Genomic DNA, 14,883 nt, shown 5'->3' on the forward strand with positions numbered 1-14,883 from the left:
AGAAATTTTTACAGGTGTGGTTCTAAATAATATTATTTTTTTAATTTGGGTTGTCCTGCCTTAATTTGATTCGTGAACGCATAGCTCCTTGAAGTTGTTTCTTAGAGTAAGTTTAAAAGTTTTAGCCTAGGGGAAGTACTTAAACTTACTAATGTAATATTTTATGAACATGATATGTTGTGTTCTTGTTCAAATTACAAAATATAAATTCAAATTTAAGATTAATAATGAAAAAATGGTTTCCAGTTATTGGACTTGAAATCCATGCTCAATTAAACACCAGCTCGAAGCTGTTTTCAAAGGCTGGTAAAAAATTTTTGGCCCCCACAAATTCATGTGTATCCAACCTTGATGCCTCAATGCCTGGTTCTTTACCTGTATGTTGTTTGTTAGTTGATTTTACTGTTTGCTAGAAGTTGGTGCATGTGATATATATACAATTTTTTTTTAAAACTAAAGTCAATTTTATAGTAGTAAAATGTTCAGTAATTACCGAGCATAATGTCACTCTAATATTGAGCTGAAATTATATAGTTAGCTTTATATTAATATTTGTATTTGGTGTTTTTTTTTAAACATACTTTTAGGCATTATACTGTTTTTTAATCTTAATTTTAATTTTGCACTAAAAGGGAGAGAAAACTTATGTTATAAAAATCTGGAAGAAAGTTAAAAAGCCTAGAGAAAATTTAAAAAAAATCTGTAGTAAATAAATATTAAATTGTAGTTTACCAACAATAGTTGTAATTCATTATTATCACTTTACTTAAAATTTAAAAATCTAATCCTTGGTAAATTTGTTGAATAAAAACAAACATCAAACAAAACAACACTGAACACAAAAACTAAAAAATAAATAGTTTGGGTTATATACTTGTATTTTTTATTTATACTGAAACCAGTTAGATTATTTATCAATTTTCTAAGTTCTTACAACTACTTGTAATTTATAATATACATACCCCATCATCAAAACTTAAACATTTTTGTATTTTAGATAATATCTAGCTTTTTACCATTTGAGTTGGTATATGTTTGAATATTTTAAAGCTCCAAAAAAAGAAGATTAAACTTTTTGTTTATTGTTTTGCATAAACTTAATGAACTTTAAACCTTGCTGAAATGATGGTGGTTTACTTAAATAAATAAAATGAAATGGTTTTAGTGTATCTTCAATTCCAACTATAAACCGTAATAAAACTTAAAAATGATGAATATTAATCAATCATACTTAAACTATTAAATGCTACCTATACTACATATATAATCTAGGAATTACAAATGAGTGGTTATATTATATATAAAGATCATAAAGTTGTAACACTAACAATATAGAAAACCATGCACGAAATACTAATGTCAAAAACTCTACATAAGAAAAAACTTATACAATTTTAACATTGATAATTAATGAAAATAAATAAATAAATGAAATAAAATAAAGTTCTGGGAAAATACATGTTGATACTAGCATTGTCTGCAAGGAAGTTGTTGCGTTTATATTATTGGTACAATGTTGTTGGTACAATGATTGGTGCGTGTTTTTATACAACTCATTGTTAAAACTATTTTATAATTATTTATCATATTTATATACTATTTTATCTGAGGGTAAATATATACCCAGACAATATTTAGTTAATATATTTTCACCTGTTGAATTCTTATTGTCTTATTTCATAATTAATAACATAGTGTGATGATGCAAGTGTGAGTCTTTAGAATTGCTATTCTACTAATTATTTTATATTCTTACGCTACACATTTAAATTTCTCTTTTGTTCTTTCAAGATCTGTATTATCAAACACAATTATCAGGTGTAATTTGGTATCCATTACATACTACTTTAGTTTTACACTTAATTCCATTGGGGGAAGGGGTCAAACTAATTTTCAATCAGTGTATTTGGTTTTTTTTTAACGATATCTGTTGACACTTAACTGCACTTAACTTTCAAGATATAAGTATTCAAAATATAAAAGTTTAATAGGTTTTTATACATAAAAAAAAAAGGTTATTAAAAAAACACTAAAAATCTATCTTCTCCTATTATTTGAGCTAGAGACCTCAAACTATCAGAAAATGTGCCTTATATAGTTTACATGACTTTTAATGTTGCAGTTTTAAAAATATAAAAAAACCTTTGATAAAAAAAAAAACATAAAAATAGGTGGTTTTAATATTTGTAAAAAAACATTAGTTTTTTTTTTTCAAAATAAAAAATTGCTGCATTAAATATTTTTTTAATTTAAAAATTTCCTTTTTGTAAAAATTTGATGAAAATTGGTTAAAAAATAAAAGAAAATATTGGTTCTTAGTAAGATAGTTTTTTTTTTGCCTCTTTGGTTTGTGCCCAATACATTAGGAGCGTATTGAGGTTACTGAATTATATTGCTTATATCTCAAAAATTACTTTAATATTTTTAAGTGGTTAAAAATGTCTAATAACTTAGATAAAACTAAATAAAAATAAGATTAATTTGCAAAAATAAAGATGGACCACCCTATGCCCTTAACAACATCATTTTTGCAAACAAATTAATTTCTCCTTTATTTTAAATACATAATATGCTTTTTTAGTTACTAGTATTAAAATAATTTTACCAAGTAAAGTTTTAGTTTTTTTATTAGCTACTTTTGTAAGTTATTTTTGTCTAAATTTAATATTAATGAATATCAAAAAATATAACTAAAGAAATCTTTTAAACTGGTTAAAAAACATTTCTTGAAAATATGATGTCTACAGTTCAAAAATAAAAGTATAGATATACTTTTAGATAAGTTTTAAATTTTAAAAAATTGAGAAGAAAAAATGTCCAAAGTTAAAATATTACAGCTTTTTCAAAAAAAAAATATATCAAAAATTAATTTAAACTCTTTTATCTATAAAAAATGGTTTATAGTTAAAACTAAGTGCAATGTTAGATGACACCAAGAGGGGTGCAGAGCAAAATGAACTATCTCAAATGTTATTTTTATTAAACCATGTTGTTATGCTAGTATTGAAGAAAAAACATTTAAACAGAACATGTAGTTATGGCAGATCATTTGTAGTATGGTAGTTTGCGTTGCTCTACTCCCTTATAACGTCAATAAGGTTGCCACTGGTATGCATTCAAAAAGGCTTCAGATCAGTGAATGTGAAGGTAGATGCCCTGTCTATGGTCTAAAATTATTTTATAAAACATAATATAAAAGTTGTTAAACTCATAAACACAACTAAACAAATCAAAGAACAATTTTAACCTAGCTGCCTAGTGAACTGTTTTTATAACTATTTATAATCAAACGACTTGTATTTTAATATTTATAAGCTAGATTAGTTTAAAGGTTTTTATTTTGATTGATAGTTTTAGTTGGGTGCACAACTATTCAAATTCTTAATACAAATTTGAAACGACTAAAATTTTTAAAAATATGTATGTTATTTTTGTTTAAAATAAAACATGCATATGTAAATCATATTAATATCAACAGGCTATTTTTTTTTCTTTGTGCAAAACATTAAACATTTTTTGAGATATGGCTTTATTAAAGTAAAAATATAGTTATTTTTAGTAGTTTTAAAATATCTTGAAAAATATTTTACACTTTTCAATATTAATAAGATCTACATAGGCATTTTTTTTTCAAATTTATATAAATTTTTGAGATAGAGTCTTTTAATTTTTTTTTATTTGAATTGTCCTAATTTGAGTTGTTCAAATTTTAATTGTCGTAATTTGAGTTGTCCAAATTAGAATTGTCATGTAACCGTTTTTGTCACAGCAACTGTTTTTAGTATAAAGAAAAGATTGTGTAAATACCATGCTACATGTTAAAAGCTTTTTCTAATTTCTGACAATGTTGCAAAGTATAAAAAAAGTTATGTTAATTCAAAGTTTCTTTATGTAACTCTTATACATTATAATCGTTTTTTAATTATTTTACAACTGAAATAAACTTAAAAAAAATAGTATTTTGTTTGAAAAATACTATCTTTAACAAGAAGATTTTTTTTTCTAGGTAATTAACAAGCGAAGTGTTGAATTAGCAGTTGCTACCAGTCTTGCTTTAAACTGTCAAGTAAATTACAGGTCAATATTTGAAAGAAAACACTATTTTTATGGTGACATGCCAGTAAGTTGAAATAGATAGATATTTATTATTTAAATTGCTTTTAAAAATATTAGTGATTTTTTTATTAATTTAAAAAAATAAGTTTCAGTGTTTTTTATTATTTTTATTTAATTACAACAAAAGAAATTTTAATTTTTTAAAAAGTGTTCAAGTAAATTTAAAGAAAAGAATTTCTTAAGAGACTTAGATTAATTCAAAACAGTTCTTTTTCGTTTATTAATAAAAAAAATAAGTTTCAGTGTATTTTATTATTTTTATTTAATTACAACAAATGAAATTTTAATTTTTTACAAGGTGTTCAAGTAAATTTAAAGAAAAGACTTTCTTAAGAGACTTAGATTAATTTAAAGCAGTTCTGTTTTGGTGTTAAAATTTTAAATTAAAAGGATTTATTTTTTTTTGTAAAAATAGTTTGTTTTTAAATTAATCTAGAACAGGGTTTCCCAAACTTTTTTGCAAATGACCCTCTTTAAAAAAAGTAGAAAAACCATGGCCCCCTTCAACAAGATTACTCAAAAACTACCATTAAAAACACCTAAGACCTTTTTTTTTGCTCTTTATCTGCAACTTGAGAATATCTAGTGTAAGTTTCTAAACTACCATTAAAAACACTAAAGACCTTTTTTTTAAGCTCTTCATCTGCAACTTGAGAATATCTAGTGTAATTTTCTAAACTACCATTATAAACACCTAAGACCTTTTTTTTAAGCTCTTCATCTGCAACTTGAGAATATCTAGTGTAAGTTTCTAAACTACCATTAAAAACACCTAAGACCTTTTTTATGCTCTTCATCTGCAACTCGAAAATATCTAGTGTAAGTTTCTAAACTACCATTAAAAACGCCTTAGACCTTTTTTATGCTCTTCATCTGCAACTCGAAAATATCTAGTGTAAGTTTCTAAACTACCATTAAAAACACCTAAGACCTTTTTTATGCTCTTCATCTGCAACTCGGAAATATCTAGTGTAAGTTTCAAGTTATGACTTCATGGCCGCCCAGTGGCTCCTTCACTGCTCATGGCCCCCCTCCTGCCCCTTTGCTGCTCGTGGCCCCCTAGGTATCTGTCATGGCCTCCAAGGGAAGCCCTGATCTAGAACCTTTTTATATCAACAATGAATTAATGTACAGTTTATGTTATTTAAAAAGTTGCTGTTTCTCTAAATTTGTAATATTATTGTGATATTAAAATAGTTTTTTTAAGTACATTATTTAATCACCACTGTTTTAAATTCTTTATGCTATTTATTTTTTCTATCATTATTTTTTTCATGAGTTACAAGAAATTATTTAAATCAATTTTTAATAAAACTTTATGGTTAAAATAAACTGTGCGTATAAGGGTGCATCTGTTGCTCCAATCTAAGTGTAAAGCTCAGTGCAACTTTTTATGTGTGGTAAATCATAAAAAAAAGCACAAAAAGATTTGCGCTTCCTAGCTTTTACCATATTTGCACTTTTTAGATTTTTCTGAAAACAACCCTCATGTAAATTGTATTGGACCTTAAAAATTAAACCTTCATGTTTTTGGCGGATTTTTTTTGTACATGTAGCAACCATTACAAAAACTTATTGTATGCATTTTAAGACAATTTGTATAAAATTTTATGAAGTAATTTTTTGATTTTCTGTACTTTTTATCATGTTTTGTTACTTTTTATGAGAAAATCAAGAAGTGCCTCCATTATACTTTCTTCAAATCGTATTAAAACCCGTTGAATGAGTTTTTGTGATGGTTGTGTAAAAATTTTCAGATATAAACTTGAAGATTGAATTTCTAAGGTCCCATACAATTTACATAGGGTGGTTTGAGAAAAATAAAAAAAAGCCTAAGTATGGTAAAAGCTAGTAAGCTATTTTTTTACTGTCATTTTATGTGATTTGGCACGCACCAAAAGCTAAGGTTTACTAAAAACATCATTTTTGAGGGGCAACAGATCCACTCTAAGTTGCATATTGATATCTTTGCTTTAAATTATTTCCAATAAAACCTTTAATAAAAGTTTTAACTAAAAGTTTTGCTAATAATATGACATTAATAAATAAAAACTTTTAGTAAAACTAAGTATATTGTAATTTATAGTAATTAGTTTAGATAAATATCTTATCATTTTTATTTTAACAAAATAAATTCAGTCAATTGATTTTTTGTTTTGTGACCAAGGTTTGTTTTTTATAAGTTCATATTTATTAAAATATTTAGAAAGTTAGTTTATAAAACTCTTTTCAAAAGAACTATTATCTTTCATTTACAATTTTGAATTGAAAAGCAACTCAGTTCAATATAGTTTTTCTACTTTGTTGTGATGTTATTTTTTACTTTTTTCTACCTGCAGGGTTGCCACACACTCAGGATGCTCAGGTAACTCAGGATAATTTAGGGAAATCTTAGGATGACTCAGGAAAACTCAGAGTTTTTTGAAATTTTGTTTTAAACTCAGGGTGAATCAGAAAAGTTTTGTTTTTTTATGGAAAAACTCAGGATAGTTTTAATTTTTTTTTAAATCTCAGGCGGTTTATTTTAGATTTTGATTGAGATGTACTTGACATAGTTGCAATACTTAGTTATTTCATAACCAATTTTATAAAAAAACTTTTTTTTTTTAACTTTGAAAAGTTGAAATTTTTTTTTAAGCACCTGAAAAAACTCAGGATGATTCAGGTCAGTTTTTAGTTACTTAGTATGGTTTTTTTTAACTCAAAGAGTGGAAACCTTATACCTGTAACGAAAAAGAATTGTTTGGATGTGTAAAAAATTTTATAAAAATAATAAAAAAATAAAAAATTAAATCTACCATGCATTTGTAACAAACAATGTATACTTTTGTAACAAATATATACTCAGACTAGAACCCAAAAGTTTATTTTAGGCTTGGTTGTAATATTTGTGTTTACAGTGTTTACAACAAATATAGTTTACAACAATCAGCACAAGTATTAAGATATAAACCTGGTGTTTAGTTTTTATTGGTATTTGCCACAGGCTCTCAAGTAGTCATCATAAATAATGGTATAAAAAATAGTAATAGCTTAGATTTTGATCACTTAAAGTACTTGTTAATCGAATCAAGTTAAAAAAATCACAACGATACTTGATACCTTTAAGATACAAACTACTAGTTCAACTGACTTTTGTTTGCCATGCTACTTTGACTATTTAATAAACGAAGTGTAAATATTTTTCACAGCAAGGATACCAGATAACGCAGCAGAGGCACCCGATTGCCAATGGTGGGTACGTTGAGTACATGACAAGTGATGAAGTGACCAAGAAAGCTGACATCAAGCAGGTGCAAATTGAACAGGACAGCGGCAAATCCTTGCACGAAAACAACAAATCTTTGATCTGCCTCAACAGAGCGGGTTCGTTGCATGAATTTTTAAGTTTGTTTGTTGTGTTGTAAAATATTGTAAGCTTTCTTATTAAAAGCAGATTAATGAGCTAAGTAGCACTTATTTTAATTTGTAAAGTTTAAATTTGATGTATGTTTACAACAAAGAAAAGCATTATACTCTCAAACTATGATGTTTTTTAAGTTTTAGAGAGTATTTTCATAAAACCTTTTTAAAAGTGTATATCCAATACACCTTTTAAAAATGTTAAACCTTTAAGCTAAAGTATAAGTACTAAAACCTCAAAGCTTATTTAAGTTTTTATAAAAGATTTTTAAATAATTTATCGTGCTTAAACACAAAAATACTACAGAGTAAGGTTTTCTGACAAAAGTTTTAATGTAATTGTAAGCCGTTTTGTAATGTAGATATGATAAAACATAAAAAAGAAAATTATTTATTACAAAAATTAACACAAACATTTTAATACATTCATTTTTACTTTATTCATGTTAGTTTTAAACAAATTAATAATTATGAGTTATAAATTTTCAACTAAATACATACCCTCACTCAAGTTGGGCCATCAACAAAATCTAATTATTACATCACACAGGAGTGGGATTAGTTGAAATAGTGACGTCACCATCGTTTCGCACGTCAGACGAAGCTTGCTCGTTCGTCAGGGAGCTGATGCTCATATTGCAGTACGCTGAAACTTGCAAGGCTAAAATGGAAGGTTTGATGTACACTAATAAGTTAATGAACAAAGTTGCAATTTGTAAAATAAAGTAAAAGTTTTATGTAAGTTACAACACTTCATTTTTTGATTTATGTTCGATTTATTGAATTAAACCATTATAAAACAAATAGTAAATGATAACTTTGAAGGTTTTAACAGTCATTATTAAAATTTATATTAAACAAAAAAAAAAGTAAAAAAAAGGCTTATTTTTTAAAGAAAATATCCTCAATACTAAAAACTTTTAAAAGGTCTTTAGAATACATATAAATTATAAGTTTACTTTTATAAAGTATGATGTTTATACTCATCTTCTGATAACTTCTCCCAGGCATTAAAAAATCTATAAAACAGTTGTACTATTTGACTTGATGAGGTTTACATTTGACAATTGCTAAACAACAGAAGGAGAATTCAGAGTTGATGCGAACATTTCAGTTTCTGATGACACTGATAAGCTTGGCACGAGGACTGAAGTGAAAAATATCAACAGGTTTTCTGGCATCAAGCAGGCTATTGGTTAGTTTGTTTAATTATCAGTTAGTTAGTTTTTGTTAAGTGCTTAACAAACTTTAAAATAGCATTTATTATAAGTGAGAAACGTCAAGATTGTAGTAGTTCAAAAGTTAAACAATTACCAACATATTAATCAAAAATAATTAATTTTTGTTGATACCATTGTTTAAAATAATATACGGTGTACACTATTTCTGTTGTCTCAAAAATTTATTTCGAATACTTTGTTTATAATACTGTTTCTCTTTATGTTTTTTGAATATTGTATAATTAAACGAGCTTTTATTTGAGCTTGAAGAACTTTAGAAGCTTTTACAAATAACTCATAAGTTTTTATCCAAGATCTTAATACAGTTAAAAAGTTTTTTAGACCACCAGTGTTGCTTTTATTTTAAACATAAAAGTGTAGAAAGTTTTATGAAGCTGTATTTTATAGATTATGAAATAGAACGTCAAATAGGAATATTAAAAAATGGTGGGAAAGTTGTGCAAGAAACAAGAGGTCTGACTAGTGATGGGTGAGTTTTAAAAATATGTTTTTTAAATACTATAACCCTCAGAAAAAGTATTTATTAAATTAGATTCAAACTTATTTAAGAGTTTGTTTGTATATTATTTTAATTAAATGTTTTAAATATTTGTTGAGAAATGTTTGAAAATGAAATAAAAAATATATTTAAAAATCAAAGATTTTCTAGCCATGCCTTAAGTACTTTGAACTTAAAAAAATAGTTGTAATTAAGATTTATTTTTTAAATATGAACCATGAACATTTAACCTTTTTCTCAAACACATTAGGAAAGTTTCAAAGTTTTGAAAAACATAGTCCTACTTCGGCCAGATTTGGTAATTTTACTTTTTACAGATCTTACAATAATTTAGCCTCTATTTTTTTTTTGTAAAAAGTAGTCTAGTTGAGTTTATTTTTTGAACAAACGGTTATTTTTATTAAACGAAAAGAAAATAAGGTGCTTTTGTATGTAAGTCAAATATTTCAATATTTTTTTATAGTTTTATATAATTTTACTATGATCAGTTTGAACTAAGCTTCTGTCACTAATTAACATCTTAATAAGAATTGAACTGTAGCTTATCCTTTAAGCTTTTAAATAATAGGCAATGAATTTTTTTTAAAATGTGTCGGACCTCTCTATTTCCTTAATACTTATTGTAATAACTAGTAATATCTTTTTAGCTTCAACTCCTAAATTTAGTTTGAAATAAATACATTTTGATTAGGACTAAGCAACTGTAAGCATATCTTTAAAAAAAATTAGTATAAAAACGACTACATCTGTTTTGCATAGTATTTAAAAGACAGTTATTTTTGTTGTAAATTAAACTGTTAATATTACTTACAGAACAACCAAAAGTCAGAGAAAAAAGGAAACTTCGTACGATTACAGATTCATGTATGATGGAAATCTACCTCCTTTGTTGCTACATAACGATAGTACCATGCATAATAATGAGTTGGTTGTTTTGTTTTAAATTGGTTTTTATTCTTAAGCAGTTTGTTATTTAATTGTTTATATCTGATTAGGTAGGTACTAATATTTCAATCTGATTACAAAATTCAACTAGTTTTTTTTATTAGAACTTGTATGTGGACTTAAAAAATATTTTAAGTTAGAGTTTTTTTTACTCCTGCTTTGATTCCAAAAATGTTTTAAAAAGTCCAATTATCAGTTGTATCTTTGTGTAAGTTTAGAATTATTATTTTTTGTATTCAAATGTATTAAAAAAAAATTTAAAAATAAATTAAGCTTATTAAAGTTTTTTCTTTAAACTCTTTACTTTTTAGAAATGCAGTCAATGTTGATAATTTAAGAAGAAACTTGAATAAGTTACCAACTGAATACAGAAAAAAATTGTTTGTTGAGTTTAATTTAAGTAAAGATGCTGTTGATTTTATTCTGGTAAGTTTTTTTTTGCTTTTAAATTAAGAATACTTGTTTAATCAACAAAAACTAAGTTATTTTAAAGAAAATAAACATTCATTTAAAATTAGAACAAATACAAAGATACTTTGATTTACAATCAATATGTTTTGCTTATTTAAATTAAAAAAACCCTTTTAAGGGGTTTACTTGACTGTTTCGATGCTGTATGCCAAAATTTTTTTTTAGATATTTATATTATTGTTAAATTGGTTTTAAGTTTTTAAGTGTTTTACTGTGACTAGATAAAAGTTTCACAAAATCTAAAAAGTCCAAAACATATGTTTCGTAGGAAAACCGTATGGCAGACTACTACATTGCCATGATAGAGCATCAGCCTGCACTCGATAAGAAATTAACTTTTGATTTTGTCAGAGTTAACTTGCTGCCTTATCTTGAAAAACATAAATTGTGTTTCAAAACTTGGTAAGTTTTACATTTAATATGTATTTATGTATGTTCATTATTTAAAAGCTTATTGTTATTTTTTAATTAACCAAGGCAAGATTTATATATTGAATATAACGCTTAAACCTGTCCATGACACAGTCAATATTTGTTTGTAATTTTTCTACGGCATCAAGTATATAAGAAACAAATGGTTATTTAGAAACCTCCACAAAGTTATAATGCACATATAATTTTAAAACGCATTGAGGCTTTTAGTTCTAATAGTCTATGAAAATTTATTGAAGAAAGGTTTTGAACCTGAAAACGTTTTAAATTATATGTGCATAAAAACTTTGTAGATTTTTCTGAACAGCTATATATATATTTTTTTAAGTTGCGAAGAAAATTTTAACTTTTTGAAACTATAATTTTAAGGTACAAAATATAATAAAAAAGTTTCCTGCTGATTTATCCTTGCAAACTAAAAATAAAGTTATAATAAAAAAAATATGGTATGTAAGTTGTGAATTGTGCAATACAAAGTGTATTTTGATATTTAATAACAAACAATAGTTTTTACTTTATTAACTGTACTTTTTGCAACAATACTATGATGTCCTAAAAATAATTTCTATCTCTACATAAACAGCCCATTGAAAGCTGATGATTTATCGGACTTGCTGAATTTGGCTCACACATACCAAATAGACGGCAGAAGTTGTGGTGAAGCTTTCAAACTTTCACTCAATTCCGACAAGACTCCACTACAAGTTAGATATTAATCGTTTAAAAAGATTAAGTTTTCAGTATAAGTATACAGTAACCTCTCGCTTATTTACGCACATTGTGTCCACAGAAAAATGCATAAAGATATGAGAGATCGTAAAGAAACAAGAGGTACCAAATATACTCACTATAATGGCTGTATTTTAATATTGCTTTAAGTTAAAAGCAGACTGGGCACTTTCCCACTTTTAACTATTTGTTTACTTCATTTATAAATATGAAAACAACAGATAAAACTATACATATATTAAAAAAAAGGATTTGAATTTCTATAAAATAATGATAATACGAGTAGAAATAATTTTACTATTTTAATAATAAGTAGAAATTATCTTTATCTTTATTTATATGTGACATTTATATTCTATTCTACTTAGCAAACTCCAAATTATAATTAAGAATTTCTATACAATTACAAAATGGTGTTTATTAATATATAGGGCAAGACTGCTGTATTATTTCTTTGTGTTTTAAACTCTCATTATTTAATTTTACTTTTATTATTAAACACAGTCATTTTTATTCCAGAATTTTGATTTAATCTCTTATTGTTAACAAAACTTCTGATATACTGAGGTATAACTAAATGTTTATCAATTAGTCAAGGAACATAAATTTACAAAGTCTAAAGACATATAGATGTGTGTTAGCATTCAGAAACATATTTTAATTTAAAAATATACATTAAACCTAATTTGTGCAATATTGAAAAAAAAAAAACTTTCTGAATTTTGTAGAATTCTGAAATGCGTAACTAAACGAGAGTGCGTAACGTCACGAGTGCGTAAAGATCCGAGAGGTTACTGTACTAGATTACAGTTCCTGGAACAAGCTTAAATCGGTCAAAAGTTAAAAGATATCTGTTAGCATTTGTAAATTTTGTTAAAAGTCAGTATTACTATATCTTAATAAATCTTTTTTTTTATCAACGCCTTAGTTAAGATATTAAAGTTGTCGTATTATTATATTGTACATACTATTTGTTAGTATCAATATGTGTGGAATACTATGAAAATTGAAAATCTAAATAAAAAAACTGTAAAATCATTAATTTTTTTTTCTTAAACTGGAGAAAACCTAAACAAAAAAACTGTAAAATCATTAAATTTTTTTTTCTTAAACTGGGGAAAACCTAAACAAAAACTTTATTATTTTTTAACAATATTTAACAATGTCAAATAAGTTCTTAATTATGATTGTGAACTATATTGGTAATTTATTAATCAATAATACGTATCTGTAGTCAGAAAAAAAGAACAATTCTAAAGTTTTCCATGTTTAGGTTTTTTGTTTTTACATAAATTTTTACATAAAATAAGTAAGAAATTTTTCAACTTGATGTTAATATAAATCTTTTTATAAATTTTGTAAAGTAGAATAAATAATTTATATTAATGTTTACGTATGAAACACTGTGTTGAATAAAAAACTATGAATTTGAAATTGTTTGCTGCTTTCAGTTGAGCTCTTTTACGTGGAAATATAACTTACCAAAAAGTTATCACCATTATAAATGTTTGATACAAAATACAAATTTTTTGTATAATATCATCACCAAAAAATATCAAAATATAAACATGTTACAATAATACTGTAAACTAATAGGGAGGAAGGAACTTTTACAAAGATAGTAATAAGTTATAATGAAAAATATTGTTTTAAATTTGTTCTTCCAACTTTTAGAACTCCTTTTAAAACTTTGTCTTTTTTTGGTTATTGTCAATGTTAAAGTATGTTTTTCTTCATAAAAGGGTTGATCATACCAATTCGATCATCAGACCACAAGCCTTTGGTAGACTGAGACTGGTTTTTTCCTAATTAGGACTCATCAGTCAGTAAGTCACAACCTCAAAAACTTGAGCTGTGTCACGGTATACGAAAGTCCAGGCTTCTGCTCTGCAGACTTTCGCCGATGTTTTGATTGGCTTGGTCTTTGTTAATACTAATAACCTGAAAATTACTTATCAAAAATGTTGTTGAATTTTGTTACAGCATCATTTATATATTGTTCTTTACAAGTTTTAACATTCTTGATACCAGCACACTATTAAGAAGATTATTTTTTTAGTTTACACCAACACAAAAACATTTTAATAGATTGTGGAGGAAAACAAGTGGTACAAAATAAACGATGAAAACAAAATAGACGAATGGTGCACAGAAGTGATTGGAGAAAACTTGCAAGAAATCAACGAGGTACTCGTAACCAGAAAGGCCAAGAAACAAAAGAAGTTTGAGCAGAAGTCGGACAAGTTGTTGGGCAGACTTTGCAAGAAGGTTTATTCGAAATCCGATGGCAACGCCCACGCTAAACTAGTTAGAATGAACTTGAAAGAAAAATTAAACACATTCAGCTTAGATAAATACTGCTAGTTAATTTCGAATTGTAGTGATTGTTTTTGGTTTATAGTTAAATTTTTTTTTATTTTTTGTTAGATTAAAATTTGTACGCAACTAGTTTTTATTTATTATAATGAAACTTCTTTGTCTAATAAAGTCGAATTTGATTTATAAAGTATTTTTGTTCACTAACTTTTATTATGGTTTTGAAATTAAAATAACTTAAACGGTTTTTGCATGAGATTTTATTGATGAGGAAATCTCAAACCTTTAACACATCATGTTTTCATTTGTGTAGTTACGGTTTTGTTAAAATTGATTAGTGTTATTTTAATATCTGGCATAGGCAATTTGTAAGTTTTAGTACATTTAATTAAATATTTGTTGTTTTTTAATTGTTTTACTATACTTCAAGTTGTACGTGTATAGCTGTAAATTTAATAAATTCTAAAACAATAAAAATCAAAAGCAGTATGAAAACATTAACTTCTAATAATTTTTTTTTTAATTTGATCTTTATTATTATAATTTTTTTTTTTTTAAATTAGAAAAATTAGAAAAGAACTCAAATATTTTTTTTAAAGTGAAAGAAGCGCTGCTAACTTAAACAATGTTGTGTTAGCTACTTATAATAGTTATGTGGTTATAGTGTACTTTAAACCTACACTATAAACCATAGTAAATAGATAATAACAATAACCTAACTAATACTAATAT

The 14,883-nt window shown here is 25.6% G+C and overlaps 1 protein-coding gene across 1 annotated transcript; it reads left to right on the forward strand.

Moving 5' to 3' along the window:
• Nucleotides 1-227: 227 nt before the first annotated feature.
• Nucleotides 228-14,437, forward strand: LOC145836823 (glutamyl-tRNA(Gln) amidotransferase subunit B, mitochondrial-like). The gene is made up of 11 exons (XM_082944595.1): nucleotides 228-377; nucleotides 4,007-4,120; nucleotides 7,308-7,482; nucleotides 8,069-8,191; nucleotides 8,600-8,713; nucleotides 9,147-9,228; nucleotides 10,072-10,182; nucleotides 10,515-10,629; nucleotides 10,943-11,076; nucleotides 11,690-11,810; nucleotides 13,924-14,437. Exons 1-11 carry the CDS (start codon nucleotides 228-230, stop codon nucleotides 14,197-14,199), a joined length of 1,515 nt encoding a protein of 504 aa, XP_082800721.1. The 3' UTR covers nucleotides 14,200-14,437.
• Nucleotides 14,438-14,883: the final 446 nt, after the last annotated feature.

Source organism: Thalia democratica, chromosome 5 (genome assembly GCF_965202585.1).
Source record: "Thalia democratica chromosome 5, ktThaDemo2.hap1.1, whole genome shotgun sequence".
NCBI classification, from domain to species: Eukaryota; Metazoa; Chordata; class Thaliacea; order Salpida; family Salpidae; genus Thalia; species Thalia democratica.